The sequence below is a fragment of the Mus caroli genome, chromosome 14 (assembly GCF_900094665.2).
Source record: "Mus caroli chromosome 14, CAROLI_EIJ_v1.1, whole genome shotgun sequence".
NCBI lineage: Eukaryota > Metazoa > Chordata > Mammalia > Rodentia > Muridae > Mus > Mus caroli.
Genome location: NC_034583.1, coordinates 1,150,115 through 1,167,081, shown reverse-complemented (window position 1 = coordinate 1,167,081; position 16,967 = coordinate 1,150,115). Strand labels below are relative to the sequence as shown.

Genomic DNA, 16,967 nt, shown 5'->3' with positions numbered 1-16,967 from the left:
AGGGTTTCTCTGTGTAGCCCTGGCTGTCCTGGAACTCACTCTGTAGACCAGGCTGGCCTCGAACTCAGAAATCCGCCTGCCTCTGCCTCCCGAGTGCTGAGATTAAAGGCATGCGCCACCACTGCCTGGATTTTTCTTTTTCTTCTTTTTTTTGGGGGAGGGGGCGAAGGAAGCTATCTTAAGGGTGGGGTACAGTGGGAATGAGAGAAGGTAAGAGAATCCATGTAGAACAAAATCAGAAAGGAGGACAATCAGGGGGTGAAGGGAACCAGGCAGGCAGCAGGAGGGAGCAATGGAGGAGGAGGAAGAGGAGGAGGAGGAGTTAGAATCAAGTATAATGCATCTATATGAAAATTCCATAATAGAAGCCATTACTTTGTATTATGAAATAAAAAAAAAAATTAAAGAAATTTTTGGCAACAGAAGGCGTTTCCACCTGCTGCTGTGCCTTTGGGCAATTCCTAACAAGCTTGGCTCCTACTCCCCAGGGTTACTGCCTCCTTCAGACAGGTCTAAGTATTCCTGACAAGAACCTTGATGTGTGCATCTTCCAGAGAACCCACCATGTGTCCTTAACTCAGCAGGCAGAACAGAGGCCAGAAGCGTAGGCTATGGAATGGGACAACTTGCTTCTGAATACCAGTGAACTTGGCTAAACGGCTACCTCTCCGAACTTCAGTTTTCTGACCAGAAAACTAATAGGGCAGATAGCTTATGTAGTTCCTGCTCTCTGGCTGTAAGCATTGCCTTGATGCCTCATTCTGAGAACTTGCTTTCTGGTTGGTAACTCTTGTTTTTATTTTGTTATGAAAAAAGGAGGATTTAGGCAGCCTGACCAGACTTAGGTTTCCCAAACATGGGAAAACCAAATACCAACCTAGCTGGCTACCCCAGGCTGAGGAGATGGGGTGGGGCTAGGCACAGCTAGACCTCCCATGAGAAATTCCTATAAGCCGGGCAACCCTACCTGTGATCTTGGCAGTGAAGGGGCTGCCAGGAATATGTTTGTCATTGTACTTGACCAGAATGCTGTAGTCCCCTGGCAAGGTGGGTAGGTAGGTCACTGTACATGTCCCGTCTTTGTTGTCAATGCAGCTGATCTCTGCTTTCGAGGGTCCTTCAATAGCCAAGTCCAGACCACCTAGGAGAGGGGATATGGAGGGAGGACAGTCAGAGAGAAATATTTTATTTCTAGAAAGACAATGCCTCTGGGGGGACCCAGACACCAGGGCCATTCCATGCGGGTATCAAGACAAAGCAATCTTCAGAGGAAAGCCCATGGAACCACATCACTGTGAACTGCACTCACAACCCGACATTTAAATAACCCCAGGGTCTGAGAGGTAAGGAGGAGACCGAGTGCTACATCAAGCATATGCAGGATGGGCTAGCACAGACTCTCACGGAGCTCAGGCAAACATACTCTCTCACAGAGAGTCATAGACTCTAGCACAGAGTCTCTCACGGTGCTTGGGGTAGATGCATCAGAGCCCGAGGCTGAGGAATGTGTGACTACTATGGTTGGCACAACATTCAGCTAGAATTTACAGCTAAATACCTCGTGGGAGGGCCTGAGGGACCAACAAGCAAACTGAACAAAAATAAAGCCATTTTCAATCAAAAGCCCACTTGAATTCTCAGTGAGTCACATGAAATAGCTCATAATACAAATCTGATTTCATTCACATGAGAATTTCAACATTTCTATTTTGAGGTGGAGATGAATTTTATATGAGAGAAAATAATGAGACAAATGATACCATATAATGGTGATTTTTTTTTTTTTCTTTTGAGATGCGATCTCACTATATGGCCCAGACTAGTTTTGGACTCCTGGGCTCACGAGATGCTCTCACATCAGTCTCCTGACACTACATGAGTGCTTCCATTCACAGCACGCTTCAATCATGCTCATTTCTCTCTCCAAAAGGAAGGCTGCACCTGCATAAACATGCAAAGCATACCATACCTTCTCCTGCATCCTCTGTGACAATGGTGAAGGTGGCAGTTTTGTTGGCTACTCCATACACAAGGCCTGGACCATATGCAGACACGCTCCCACTGTTGGGGTAGTTCACGTAGAACTGCAGGGGGCTCTCTGTATTTTCCGAGGACAAAAACAAAACTGAGACTCATTACATGGTAAATAGATACCTCAGATAATCGGCAGTACATTAAAGTCCTCCCAGCAGGAGAGTCCGCCACCCTCTGAAGCAGCTCAAGGGAACCGGTGTAGGAGATTTCATCTCAGCTTAACAAATGAGAAGGACACATGTGCATCAGGGAGGTAGATGCTGCTTTCTAGAAAGAAGGCTGTTTGTTAGTGCCACTCAAAACCTAAGGCCTGACCTAAGAAGCTCATCCTGAGGAAAGAAGCCCACAGTGATCCACTGTTACTCTCATCCCTATTAAAGCTCTTTAGTCTCCAGGATCCACAGGCAAACCAGGAAATCATCCGGGAGTCGACCTACATATGGAACATTAAAGATCCATGAGTACGAACTTGAGAGGTTAACCACAGCATGTCACATCAGAGAAAAGCAAACTGTCTTTATATGTAAGACTGATATCATTTCATAGCGGCTGGTGTGATGGCTCAGTGTGTGCCTACTGACATGGCCCATGTAAAGGTATAAAGAGAGAACAGAACGGACTCTACAAATCTTTCCTCTGACCTCCACACGCACAGCTTGGCATGTGTGACCATACACATACACATTACATACATAGGAACAGAAAAGAACCACTATGCTGTTCCTTTAACAGGATAAATCTAAGAGCGCTAAGATTTATCTTAAGTACATAGCAGGCATCTGAGAAGGTAGACGCATGGCAACGGAGGGGAAGGGCGAGAGCCAAGAGAGGACTGTTGCTGTTTTCAGTAGTCTCATTGTATAGCCCAGGCTGGCCTCAGCCTCCTGAATATAGACATCTAGTGCCTGCCTGAAGCTTGAGTCACGACTGTTCTTTTAAATTCTGCACCTATTATCATTAGAATCCTTAAGCAGGAAAAAAAAATTGCTTTAACCAAGTATCGTGTATACATGTGAATATCAATTAAAGCAAGTGACAAACCAAGAAGGATTTTTAACTCCCACTTCCCACCTTAAAAGATAATTTTTCCAAAAGGAAAACAGATGAAGAATATGAAGATACAGCTCACAGAGAAAGAATTGGAAATACACACTATATGGAAAACTGTCTCGTCTCATTTGCAGGAACAAACACCTCGGTATCATGCATTTTCAATCACCAGACTGACAAACAATTGCAAAGTAGACTCCACAGGGCAAGCCTGTGGCAAGGCAGGTGCTTTCCTTGGCTGCTTGGCTCCACATGCAACAGCCCCAGGAAGAGCACTATGCTACAGTGTATCCCAGTCTCAGAGGCTTTGGTCTGCCCAGGGGGCCAAATCCCATTGCTACACCAAGAGTGCCAACAAAAGAGGCAACAGCAATGGCGGGAAGAGAAGAAATGCTCCCCAGTGTGACACTGGGACATCTGCAGGGTCTTCCAGACGAGGTAGACCTGCACAGCTTTCCTGGTCCGGTTATTCAGAGGGGAAAGGCAAGGACAACTGATGTGAGTACATGCCCATTTCGGTAAAAGGGGGTTGGATTTTAAAATCTGTATTTTTACTTGCATGTAGCCTTAAAATTTTTCTAAAATTGAACATAAAATTCACCAACAATCAATCTCCAGGAGAGGGCAGAGGGAGGTTGTAGGTATGACCATATTATCTAATTATAAAATTAGAAGATATTGAAATGATTACAAAGAGTAACAACCAATGCTGAACCTGTCCATGGGTAGGAAACACAAACTAGTTCTCTGCGTGGGAGCCATCTAAGGGAGTCTTCTAAGCCCTGTATCTGAGGATGCGAGCCTCTCCTAAGCCCCATACCCCACAGGGTCTTGCAGGCCAGGCCAGAAAGCCTCACTTCCTGTGCCTGCATTGTATTTGGCCATATTTGACAGTTATGAAGACACACAACCATAGCTACATGGCCTTATACCCTGGCCCAGGAGGCTGAGATGTATTCCCTCTTCAAGAAGCAGGCTGTTTTGGAATGGAAGCCAACATAGCACTCCTGGATCGGCCCTGGCTGCGTCTCCCAGATGCCTGAGGCTAGCGAGCCGCTGTATCCCACTTACCCGGGATGTGGCTGCCCCTGTACTTGATGTGCATTTCGTGGAGGCCGACTTCAGTGGGCGCATATCTCACAGTGACCGTGCCATCCTTGTTGTCCACAATCTCAGGTGTAGCCTTCTTCCCAGAAGGCATATGCACCGTGCCTGGAGAGCATAGTGACACGTGGCAGTGAGGTCACTGGTGACCTTTCCCCAAGCAGCAGATGTAACGTACAGATGTCTTCACCAGAGGTTCTCAGATCCCAGAACACTCATGCTGCCTAAAATGTCCAAGTCCCCCCCCACCCCCCCAAGAAAACCGAGACTGCCTTGCTTTCTATGGCTTCCTCCTGGTTTCCACAAAATGCAGCAAGCTATTAGCTCATAAATAAATACATGGTGTCTCCAACAGGCCAATTACAAGTGCAAAGAGGGTCTGAGAAGACCACAAACCCGTAGGAGAAGCAGGAAAAGGGAGGCAGGGCTCCCAGAAGGGAACTGATACCACGGATCTGAGTGACAGGCAGGTTGGAAGGTTAGAGAAAGCATGGAAAAAGAAACAGAAACCTGGCAGCAAGAGGTATCTAAACAAAGAAGTTCCTAGCCTGAGGAGAAACACAAGCTTCCTCAACAATGCAATGCAAGCTATAAACAACCACCTCTTCAGAGAAACACTTTCTGGCATCTGCTTGGGAAGGAGCCAGGTATGAGGGATAGTAGTCACCTCCCAAGCACTGTTCTGGGCCTCAGATGCAACAACAAATAAAGAGTAAGGTGAGCCCCACAAGGGTTTACCTGTAATTTCTCCTTTCCTGACGGCAAACGGAATCACCAAGTCAAAGGGCTTGAAGCCTAGGCCATTCATGTCACTCACAGGGACATAGGCCTCTTCTGTAACCTAAAAACACGAGAGTGTTCACTTTGTAACCGGACAGCAGTGTGGGCTGGGGGAGCTATGGGGGGTGGTGGGGCGGAACCACTGGGAACTCTACAAGGCAATGAGGCCTAAATTTGGGGGTGTGGCCACGAGTATTTACGGGCTCTGTGTGACTGGGCCTGGAGAGAGTTGGACGGCCCTGAGAAGTTCCACTGATCATTTGCTAGAAAACACTTGCTCAACAGGGTGCTTGTAGAATTCCCAATGTCGCCCACAGGAAAATGGAGGCGGCAGAGAGCAATGACTGAGTCCCAAGAGGCTCCACACCTGGAGAGGTTTAGTTGCTTGTGGCCTAGAAAAGAAGGTGTGTTTTAAGTGGCACAGAGTGGTAGCGGGTGGCTTTGCCCTAGACAGAAACCAGATGCACAAGTGGTGGCTTGGAGTCAGGAGGAGGCCTGCCAATAGCCGTCCATCTTGCTCTTTAAACATGGGGGAAAACCGCACCGAGCGTGATCACAGACATGATGGCTGGCGATTCGTGGGGAGCAGGTGGTGACATGAAGGTGGGTCTTACAGAGAAAGTGGGGTTGTAATGAGGTGATCAGTGGGGGGGACACACCAACGGCCAGGACACCAAGGACTTAAGCGATTCCCACAAGCAGGCAGCAGCTTTTCTAAAATGAAGGCTGAATAAACCCAGAAATGCAAAAGGGGAAAACCAAAGTGTACCCAGGGCCTGAATCCAGGGGGACATGCATTTACCGGTGCCTCCTCCATGGCTGTGACTTCCCCATCGGTGGCCTAGTTGATGGCAAATGGAGGTTAATCGGGAGCCACACCAGAGGGACTCTTACCCAAGATCCTACAGCTTGAGCTCTATCCCCTCCCCCACATTTCCAGTACTGACTAGTCTTTCTCTCTCTCTCTCTCCCTCCCCCCTCCTCTCTCTCTCTCTCTCTCTCTCTCTCTCTCTCTCTGTTCCTGGAGACAGAGCCTCTCATGTAAACCAGGCTGGCCTCAAACTCTCCACGAACCCCAAAGACTCTCCAAGGATTGCCTTGAACTGCTAATTCTCCTGTCTCCATCTCCCAAGTGCTGGGATAATAGGCATGTGATATAGTATCCTGTAAGAGCGATATGTTCTTTTTAGAGGGAAGGCTGTACTCTCTGCAAATGTCACAGGCACTTGTCCTTTGGATCCACAATTCACAAGTAAGGGATGTGTACAGGAGTTTGACCAGAGCCACAAGTGGTCATGAAAGACTGAAGTCAGCTTTGTGGTTATTGGTCAGACTGGCCAGGGTAACAGCAGGTGATGTCTGACAAGTTACTATGGAAGAGTATCCATGTCAGATGGGGAAGCAGGCAAGCATTGAGGCCACATGTTATGGTCCCTTGCCTGAAACTCAAGTGTCCACTTGAGGCAGAGAAGACTGGTGGCAGTCACCCTGGCATGGAGCCAGGAAGAAATGGCTCTTTGTTTTTGTTTTGCTTGGTGTCTTATGTTGTGCATGTGTGAGGTACATTTGTGTTCATGTAAACACAACCGTGAACAGCGTGGAAGCCAGAGCGCCACACATCAGAGTCTCCTCTAGAACTTTCTACCGTGTCTTTTAGCTTTTGATAGATTTGACCTGAAAGAGTGTTTTGCCTGCATCTGTGCATGTACACCACGTGTGTGCCTGGTGCCAGCAGAGGTGAGAAGATGATGTTAGCATCTCTCCAGCTAGAGTTGCGGATGGTCATGGGAGCTGAAAACCAAAGTCAGGTCTCCCACAAAAGTGGGAAGGAAGTGCTCTTAACCACTAAGCCAGTCCCCCTGCTTCTACAGCTAGGTTTTGAAATTGGGCACTGGGCTCTCACTCAACTTCAAGTTCACTGATTGGCTAGATTAGCTGTTTAGTAAGTCCCCAGGAGTCTCCCGTTTCTGCCTCCTGACTACAGACATGAGCCACCATGCCCAGACTTTTACGCGTGCTGGGAATCTGATCTCAGTCCATGCTTGCACAACTGCTTTACCCACATCCCATGCCCTTAGCCTTTCATCACTGCCACGGTGCGTGCTTTCTTTCTTCATGATATAGAGGCTTTAAGATTTGTTAGGTAGATTTTAAAAATGATTTATTTACTTTGTGTGCAAAGGTGTTTTGCCAGATGTGTATCTGTGTAAGGGTGTCAGATCTCCTAGGACTGGAATTTCTGACAATTGTGAGCTGCCGTGTGGGTGCTGGGAATTGGATTTAGGTCCTTTGGAAGAGTAGCCAGTGCTGTTAACTGCTGAGCCATCTTTCCAGTCCCAGTCAGTAACACATTTGAAAGTTTTAGCACATTCACTTTTTAAAATGTCCAGCTTCATGCTCCTGATCTAACTGACGCAACAAGGAAGGGTCCCTCATCACCATCCTCAGTCGTAACACGGGACAAAGAAGCTGTGCACTGTGCCATCTGCAGAAAGGGCTTTGCCTCTAGGGCCATTTCTTCAAGAGGCCAACTCAAAACCTTGCCACGAACAGGAAGGCCTTTCCAGGCTGTATATGCGGTCCTACAACTAGAACTTCTCAATGGTGTCAATTAGGCTGCTCCGCCATGCACCTGCATGCCATAAGGGTGTGACACACACAAGTGTCTCCCTAAGGCATTTGCTACCAGTGTGCTGTCAGGTGTCCATGTTCTCCCAGTCTTGAGCATTTAAAGGGAGACTGAATCACCCAGGCAAGGGGTGCAGTGACGCAGGACTTAAGGAATGCTCATTCTCGGACCTCAGCATCTGGGATCTCTTCTTATCCCAGCCATTGCAATGGCATTGAGATCTCTGCCCAGGGTTGCTGCTCTTCCCTGATCTAACTAACAAGATCATACCTACTAGGGGATAAACACAACACAGTACAACTACAACCTATACTATAACTAGAACACGTTTCTAAGTAGAACTGACATTCTCATGGCAATGTTTTCTCCCCCAGAGAAGAAAAAACTCCCAAATGGACAGTGTCCAAAGTTGACAAGTGTTTACATATTTGACATCTGAAAGAGCTTCCAGACCGCTGGCCGGATGTTTATAGCTAAACACACATGGAGGAAAAGGAGAAAAGCTACAACAGATTATAGATGGGAACAAGGTCCCTGGGCTTCTGTTTGGAATGGAGTCTTTGTGCCCTTCTCCACTGCCCTACAACATGCAGTAATCAGAAAGCACTTCACAAGTGGTGGGTGGAGTCAGACCACCAGCAGCCAGATCCCAGGCTGTTCTGCATCAAAGGACACAGTGAGGGAGCCCACATGGCACCTGATATCTGTCTAGACTGGGCACTCCTCATTCTAGCAGGGCAAACAGGGCTTGCTTCTGAAGTTTATGTGGTAAGTCTGCCGTGGTTCCACCATGCTCCTCGTGGAAGGACCTTAATAATTAGAGAAGATCTAACAGGCATCCAGGACTGAAAATTAAAGGCTCCAGTTACTCGTTACCTGGGATGTTCACACAATAGTTCCCTTCTATTCCAGATCTTTCTGGCTTTAAAAGACAACAACAGTTCCCCCTTCTGCAAACACGACTGGAGGCTCTGTGCATCCTGAGATATCAGTCAAGTGTGTAGACAAGAGCACGGGGATCCGTCTCCTCCAGCAGTGGAGACGGGAAAAGAGGCACATGTATCTTTATTACTGTTTTCCAATGTTTCTGTGAAACTGTCTCCCTCTGAGCTAGCTTATAGGAGGATATTGCCTAACTTCCTTGGCATGCCAGATGCCTCCATGACTCAAGAGTTTTCCCCCAAAATTGCTGCTTCTAAGCGATTATACCTAGGATCAAGGGTGTGAGGGAAGATGGCCAAATAAGGGTTCAACAAATGACGGTTGTGACTGCTTCTGCTAGTAAGAGAAGGAGAAGGAACCCTGCTTACCATGACTGTGAAGGGGCTATTGGGAATATCAACGCCACCAAAGCGCACATAGATAACATAGGTGCCTGGCTTGGCAGCAGTGTAGAAAATGTCATAGGTGCCATCTTCATTTTCAATGACGTCAGCCTCAGCCTCGGTGCCATCTGGGGTCAGAATCACGCAGGTGACTTTCCCCTTCCCTGCAGTCTTAGCGTCCACTACAAAGCCCACCTCCTCGCCAGTTTTCACAGTGGGGGCAATACCAGGACCTGTAAAAAAGACCAGAAGCATTGGCTGTGGATATTTACTTCAGAACAGGCCATACTATGTTATGCTGTCCATGTTTGCCAGGCAGAGGGGCATCTCAAAGGTCACTGGCAAGGGTGCTGCTCAAAGGAGTGTCTGGATCAACCATGTTTAGCTTTGCAACCCCTCCCCAAACAACAGCCAGCCAGTTGGCCTGTCTTTCTGTCTCCGACTTTCAAAGAGTATAACAAGTTATGAAGGGAAACCACGCTGGTCAAAATGTGCAGAAGGGTGACAGGGAATGCTAAGAAAGCTGCTCACACAGTGGGAAGAGGAAGGAGTGTGCATCTGGTTGAGGGGACGGCTCCAAACAACAGAACAAGAGCTGAGGCCAATAGGTACCACTAGCCCAAGAAAAAGATCCCTGCAAAGCCAGGGGGAGGAGACACAGCTCTGAAAAGCCAGAAGGAGGTCCCCAGCTCTCACTACACATGCCCTCAACCAGTTGTTAGGCACTGACACAGACTGGCAGTGGAGGTCTGGTTTTCCGGTTTTTGCATTGGGTGAGATGAAAAGGGTCAAGGTGCATTATTTACAGCCTTGGGCAGGATGAGGTAGAGAACAGATCACATCCAGGGTAGACCTACACTCAGTTTCCTTTTATTTACAAGAGAAGCCAATGAGACAGTGACTTGTGCGTCTTTGTTGTTTCTTCACCAATAAGTTGACTGATACTGCATGTGTATGTATTTGCATGTGCAAGCATGCTGGCAGGTGTGTGCATGTATAGGCAGTTCTCTCAGTATGTAGGCTCTGGGAAGTGAACTTATTGGTAAGTACCCTCACCCACCTCACCAGCCCAGGTTTCATGTTTTAAAATCTGCTAAAGCAGCAACACTGAGCTGCACAAGTCACTCTTAGAAACAGGAAGGCACAACACCAGGTGGGCTGGTGTATATATACAATCCCAGCTCTTGGGAGGCATAGTGTGTGTGTGTGTGTGTGTGTGTGTGTATGTGTGTGTGTGTGTGTGCGCGCGCGCACGTGTGTGTGCTCGCGTGCATGGGGGTGGGTGGGTGAGGGACTAGCATCTGGTAGCAGGCAGCATCCTCTACTACAGGGCAAGTCTGAGGCCAGCCAGGATACATGAGACCCACCTCCCTTTTATAAATTGGAGAATAGCATATTGGACTGGTAAGATGGCTCTGTGGTAAAAGTGCCTGCATCCCCTCCATGTGAGCCTTGGACCCGAGTTCGATGTGTATAACCCCTTTTATATAGTCAAGCAAGCACGTCTAAGAAGCTGAAGCAAGGCTGAGGGTAATATATTCATCGATTCTGGAGAGGGAAATCCGAAGTCCTTCCATGTTTGTTTTCTACTGCTGGTCTACGTAAGATGTTCTTGAATGACTCCTGAACGAGCGAGCCCCTCACTTACAGAGGCAGAGACGTACTGCTTCTCATATAGCAGTTTCTGCCAGAAACCTCAGTGGTGCTCTCACCTCAGAAGTAACAGGTCCCCTGGCCCAGACATCACAGTCAGTGTCTATCTCACCTGACCTTACCCGATTTTTGCTATAACCTGGTGATACCATCTCTGACACCTGGAAATGATTCTGGAGTCTGAATGTTCTCATTTGTAAAAATGTTCACTCTTTGTATGTGTGACTGTTGTCAGAAAGCCCCAGCATCCTCTGATTGCACAGATATTAAGTGGCATAGAGAAGGCCAGAACACATACCCCTAACTCTTACCTTCCCCTGCACTCACCTGTGGCCAAGCACTTGCTGGCATCGCCTGTCTGTGTGGCCCGGATACGGTAAGGAGAAAGTGGAATGTTGTCGCCACCATAGGTGACTCCAATCATATAGCGTCCGGTCTTATCAGGGATATAGGTAACGGCATATGTGCCATCTTTGTTGTCATGGACAGTAGCTCTTTGAGGCTTTCCCTCCTGGTCCTGTGAATCACAGAGCAATGATATTTGGGATGCTGCTATCAACATATAGAAACCAGTCACAGCAAGCCATGTTCTTTACTTGGCACCTCTGTATGTGGGAGCAGATGAAGGGTGGCAGGCTGTGACCCTGTTCTGTTGGTTTTGGGTAGGGAAAGAAGAGGGTCACAGACTAAAACCATGACAAAGAGTATTGAGCATCACATACACTGAACTACAAAGACATGGCAAAAGCTTTCCACCTTTCTTTTCCCTTCCTGTCCTGTTACCAACAAAAGACTCCTTAGCTAAGCACACCACTGAATATGAGAATCCACATGCTAGCAGCTCTGCCACCAGGTTCAACCATGTGACTGCTTGAGATGGATCATCCATCTATGAGAGCCATTTTCCTCCCTGTCTTCCTTCCTTCTGGTTCACCTTCTATTCCTGATGAGCAGAGCTCTGCAGGCTCATTCATGGTCCATGAGGAGACATTAAGGACAGAGCCACACACTAGGTCAGAGATGCTGGCTTCCTTGTGAGCATAGAGCACCTAGGTGGCCTATCTCTGGCTTCCTTCCCAAGGAAGGACAATTCCATGTTGGCGGCCTTTGTGGTATGTAAAATTTTAGCCCTCACTAACCCAATAGGCAATTAAAACATTTAAAATCGGCGTAAGAAGAGATGTAGTAACACAGAACAACTGGTACTCGACCCATGGTCACTGCAGAAGCTTAAATGTTCTCCAGTGGAGATTATGACCCACAGAAGTCCCCAAAACATGTGCACTGGGGTAGAAAACAGTCACTAAACTCCTGTTTTTAATCCCTTTCCAGAATATTAAATATTCCTAAAAAGGTTTGGCCCCACCTCTTCCATATATACAACAAAACAACCACATAGTTACCGTGATCTGGACAGCAAGCAGGCCTTCGCCAGCATCTCTGGCATCAATGGCGAACTCCACAGGTAGGCTGGCGGGTACCCCATAGGCACTGAGGCCAGGCCCAGAGGCTGTCACTTTGCTTGCATCGTATGTGGGAAGAACCTTGACCTTAAAGGGACTTGAAAGATACATAGAAGGCTGGTCAGTAAGGATACAGGTCAGCCCTGCCCCATCTGTTCTCTCTCACACAAAGAACTAAGGCTGAAAGGAGGATTTTTTTTTGGAGACAAGGTTTCTCTGTATAGCCCTGGTTGTCCTGGAACTCATTCTGTAGACCAGGCTGGTCTCGAGCTCAGAAACCCGCCTGCCTCCGCCTCCCAAGTGCTGGGATTAAAGGCATGTGCCACTACACCTGGCGAAAGGAGGATTTTTACAAGCGGTAAGAGAATTTAATAAAAGGACCAGAAGTCCATTGGAAATATAGAGCCACGAAGTACAAGCCATTAGACAACAGACAATCCTAGCTTCCCTTGGAACCGAAGACAGAGAAGGGGTTGACCCTAGAACAGGAACCACAGTGCCTACTGGATGTCACCACAATGTTCTGTTCAATGTGCTAAAGGGACAGTGGGTGAGTGGCTGGGCAATGGGGTGGCACTAGAACAGTGTGACAGGTCTAAGGCTGAATCGTACCCAGGCCTGAAGGCTGAGATGCTCACCTTCGGGGGATCTCTTCATCAGCATATTTGACGGAAACAATGTAGGGCCCCTCCTGAGATGGCGTGTAGGTCACTGTGTGGGTGCCGTCCCCATTATCTATCACATTCACCGGCTCCACGAGGCCTGAGGACAGGAATGAGAGGTCTGACTGACAACCTGCCTCCTGTTCACAGCACCCCAGCTACACATAGAAGAGAATCACGTCCATTCCCATGAACTGAAGAGTAACACAAAAGCAAGCAGGCCCTAGTCCCAGGACATAAGTCACAGTAACGGGATTGACCCCAAGAGGTACCTCTAGCGTTTTGTGAGCTGAAGTACACTCAGCTTGCTATAGTTCCCTCCAGTACAAGTAAGGGGACTGCCCATGCTTATGGCTGGAGGTCTTTGCAGACATACTACATAGCCTTTCAAGTGAAGCATGCTTGGATGTGTCAATCTTAGGCTATAGCTGAGAAAGTGCCCGAAACCTCAACAGTACCCTGTGGGCTGGCCAGTCAAGACCTGGGCCCAGCTTTCAGCAAGAACACAGTGGTGCCAACATGCTAGGGTTCAGAGCAAGTAAGGGTGCCAATCTCAAGGAACAAGAGGGCCATCAATGAGATGCGATGGGTGATGATTCGAGAGAATGTTAAAGCCTGATTAAGGCCTGCACTAACTAGATTGATAGATTCTAGACCTGAGCCTGAGGTCAAGGAGGGGTCGCTGGCACAGGAGGTTGATCAGCAGGGCATGCTCATTAAACAGATCAGGTGAAGTGAGGACAAGGCAGTTAGAGGTGGGGCTAGGCTAGAGGCGGTCAGACTACACAGTTGAAAGCAGCCGCTAATGGGAGAGCACAAACCTCAAACCCGTCTCTATAAAGGCAACCTCTGGGTCAGCTTTAAAAACTCAAAAGGCTTTCAAGGGGCTGTGCTATGACGGGGAATCCACTACGTCAGCTTAAGTTACAAGGCTGTTTACTTGAGAAGTCCTCCACACTAGAGGCTGCTGTGTAAGTAACCCCCCACCCCCCACCCCCACACACAGACACAGACACACACACAGACATCCACTGCATCAGTTTAAGTTACAAGGTCATTTACTTGGGAAGTCCATGTTAGAGGCTGCTGTGTAAGTAACCCCCCTTGTCATACAGACACAGCAGACACACACGCACACACACACACACAGAGACACACACACACTATATTCAGAAACTTCGCTAAGGGTAAGTCTGCCCCATGACCTCATTCTCTCAGACCACTCTTGCCCTGAGCTTCAAAGGCAGAGCCTCCTGCTGAACTCCACTAAGGAGAGGTTGCTCTTCAAAGGAAGAAGCCTTGGCTCACTACTTCTGGAAGCCACAAACACATCACAGGGGACGCTGGGGCAGGAAGAGAGGAGCCTAGAGTACTTAAGAAATCAGGCACACGATTTTATATGGAAAGAGAGGTACGTGTTAAATACGGAAGAAATATGGCAGCAGGTTTCCGAAGTTCAGGTTTGTCCCCAAATGGCCTGCTAGTCACCTGAAACCTTAATTCCAGGTTGTCAGCAGTGCAGGCCAACTGCCAACCAAACTCATTCCCCAAGAGACCCTCTCTTCAGGGAGTTGAGACAATGACAAAGCTATAACCCTGACCAAGATTCTGGTACGTTCCACAGCAGCGGGATCACCTTCAAACCCTAGCTCCTGCTCACATCCAGACCAAGCCTGGGCACCTCCCACATGTTAAGCATGTAATGTTGCAGCAGGGTGGACAGTGCATGCGAAAGCCCACAGAGCCCTCCCTTCAGCAGGCTCCGTGAGAAAGGGACATTTTCAGGCACGTGCTTGATGTTCTAGTCCACAGGAAGCAGAGGTAGGAGGGCTGCCAGTTCAAAGCCTGTCTGGGCTACTTAGACCACATTTGGGAAAACCAAAACGAAGCCTGGGATGTGAGCTAGCTGATAGGACACCTGCCTGACATGCATAAGATCGGGGTTTGGTCTTCAGCACCATGAAATAAGTAAGTAAAACTATAGGAAGAAACTTAGGGCCATGTTATTAACAGGAGAAATGGACGTATGGAAATATAATACACCAACCATTAAGCAGGCTCTTCTGCTGGCTAGCTAGACTGGGGAACAGTAAATTAACTGAGAGTATTTAACTATAAGCTCATAAACAATCTCATAAGAAAGAACTGGCTCTGGGCCATGGTGGGTGAAATGTGGGTGGCAGACAGGATGCAGACTCACCTCTTGGGCCCAGGACCCTCACTTCTAGTGGAGCTAGGCCAGCCTTGCTGCTGTCCACTGTGAAGGACTGCGGGATGCATGCTCGGACGCAGGAGCTCAGACCGGGGCCAGCAATCTTGACCTTGCTGGGATCCACAACATCTTTGGAAGGAACTCTGAAGGGGCTGCCTGGAAGAGTCACGGGATTCTGAGCATGAAGCAATAGAGAGAGCACCTGCACAGACCCAGAATCACACTGCTCCTCTACCTGGACCCTGACCGTATGAGTCTCAGTCAATTCACTGTGGATGCAGCAATGTGCCCACTGTTATTCCCACATCTGCCATCCAGCACTAACCACATGCAAACAGAGGATCTGTGGCCTCAGTGAACCTCACAGGAAGCCAAAGGTCTGGCAACGAGCACATTCTTCTAACATTCTGTGTGACATGCACTGGAAGGTATACAAGGCAGAACACACAGGAGACAATGAGAGTGGTCTGCAGGAGACCAGAGAAAGACGTCCATTAAGACCCAAGAAATGATGTAAGAGGAAGCAGCTTCCACTCAAGGGGAATTCCCAGGAAAGCAAACAGGACGCTGGATGCTTCAGCTCTCAGGAGCTGTCCTAACCAAGAAGCAGGACACTGAGACAAGCAATGCCTCTGGCTGGGGGGAGTTGTGGAGTTCACAGAAAACCTGATGATATTCAGCTCTGGGAGGAGACAAAGCCTAAAACATAGGAGAGAAGAGTAGGGCAGAGGGGCCCACTCATGCAAAGGCATAGAGAAGGAGGAGAAGAAAGGCTCTTGGAAGAATGGAAGCGAGCAGCTTAGTGGGAGTATACACAGAAGAGGAAAAAAGAGTGGGTAGGTCTTACTCGCCTCGCCCCTCCCTCCTGTGGAAGCCAGCACATTCTGAGCTCACATGGCCGCTGGGTTCCACACTCCTCTAACGATAAATTGTGGTATGCTGTGGTATGACTGTGGGGAAACCTCAGGCCCTCTCGCTTTTTAATGATGTCAAGTATAAAGACTGGCAAGACATGGTGAATCCAGGGAAACTAAGATTTGTAAGTGAAACATTAAGAAGAAACAAGGGCAGAACCAGGGTTGCCAACAGGACTTCTCACACAGCAGGCTTGCCTGTGTCCCCAGTAGCCTCAGGCTACCAAGACCTTTACCAAAGAACTCAGAGTATCATTTGCCCAAGGCAGGAAGGACACAGCCTGCACATTTCACAAGGTATGGCGACTGCCAGACTCCTGCCATGGAAATAAATATCTCTGCTGTGTATCTAAGAAAGCTTCCACTTAGCAGAATCAGGGGTTATAACACACTTGCACGAAGAACTGAGACCCTGGCAAAGATGAGCACCACCTTCCATGCTGGGACTTAGGGGAACAAGAGAGTGATTTATTTGGGGGTGATAATGGAGAGCTCCAATGTCAACAAGTAACTACAGACTATGTCTGTGGCCAATTACTGGACCTGGAAATTGTCTAAACCCAGCCTTGAAGCAGAAAGCAATGGCCTAACAAGTCCAGATCCCATTATCTGCCAACATGCTGCTCGCTGTTCCAGGTAAACATCACCAGCTGATCACAACCCTTCATGAGTCCCGACTAATCAACTGGTCTACCACCAAGACTGCAGCAGGGTCATCGCAGGAAACCATTAAGTTAATAGAAGTAAGATGGGATAATCTGTTTGAACTAATACCACCACCTAGCATGTAGGAGGCTGAGGCAGGAAGATTCCAAGTCTGAGGTTCTATCTGAAAGGAAAAAAAATCCAAAAACCCACTAAAGGTTTACATCAGGCCAGAAAAACCTGAACCTTAATCATCCCAATCCCCAGAACAGCAGACAGGATGCTGTAGGTCACAGATGCTTTGGCCCTCAGTTGTCCAGGCTAGATAACCTGACACTCAGAGGAGCCTCTACTCGGGCCTGTTCTGGAAACTGACACTCAGCTCTGGAAGGTTTTTGTTGTTATAATCATTTGTTTAGTGCTAACTGACAGGCCCTTTTGCAGGGGAATTCCAAAGCTCGTGGGATTCAGCACTTTCTAAAAAGCCAGGGTAGTA

At 48.1% G+C, this 16,967-nt stretch overlaps 1 protein-coding gene across 3 annotated transcripts in view; it reads right to left on the bottom strand.

Annotated features, from left to right (window-relative positions):
* The window catches only part of Flnb (filamin B), a 133,979-nt gene that overhangs the window by 23,959 nt on the left and 93,053 nt on the right, over nucleotides 1-16,967 (bottom strand). Inside the window, exons 25-34 of one of the 3 annotated variants that reach the window (XM_021181301.2) lie at nucleotides 14,901-15,068; nucleotides 12,677-12,800; nucleotides 11,979-12,135; nucleotides 10,903-11,092; nucleotides 8,908-9,155; nucleotides 5,738-5,809; nucleotides 4,927-5,029; nucleotides 4,156-4,296; nucleotides 1,970-2,098; nucleotides 968-1,141 (exon numbers count right to left, since the gene is read on the bottom strand). In XM_021181301.2, coding sequence (XP_021036960.1) covers nucleotides 968-1,141; nucleotides 1,970-2,098; nucleotides 4,156-4,296; nucleotides 4,927-5,029; nucleotides 5,738-5,809; nucleotides 8,908-9,155; nucleotides 10,903-11,092; nucleotides 11,979-12,135; nucleotides 12,677-12,800; nucleotides 14,901-15,068 — 1,506 coding nt within the window. The remainder of the gene's footprint in view (nucleotides 1-967; nucleotides 1,142-1,969; nucleotides 2,099-4,155; nucleotides 4,297-4,926; nucleotides 5,030-5,737; nucleotides 5,810-8,907; nucleotides 9,156-10,902; nucleotides 11,093-11,978; nucleotides 12,136-12,676; nucleotides 12,801-14,900; nucleotides 15,069-16,967) is intronic. The other 2 variants (XM_021181302.2, XM_021181303.2) reach the window with 2 other exon arrangements.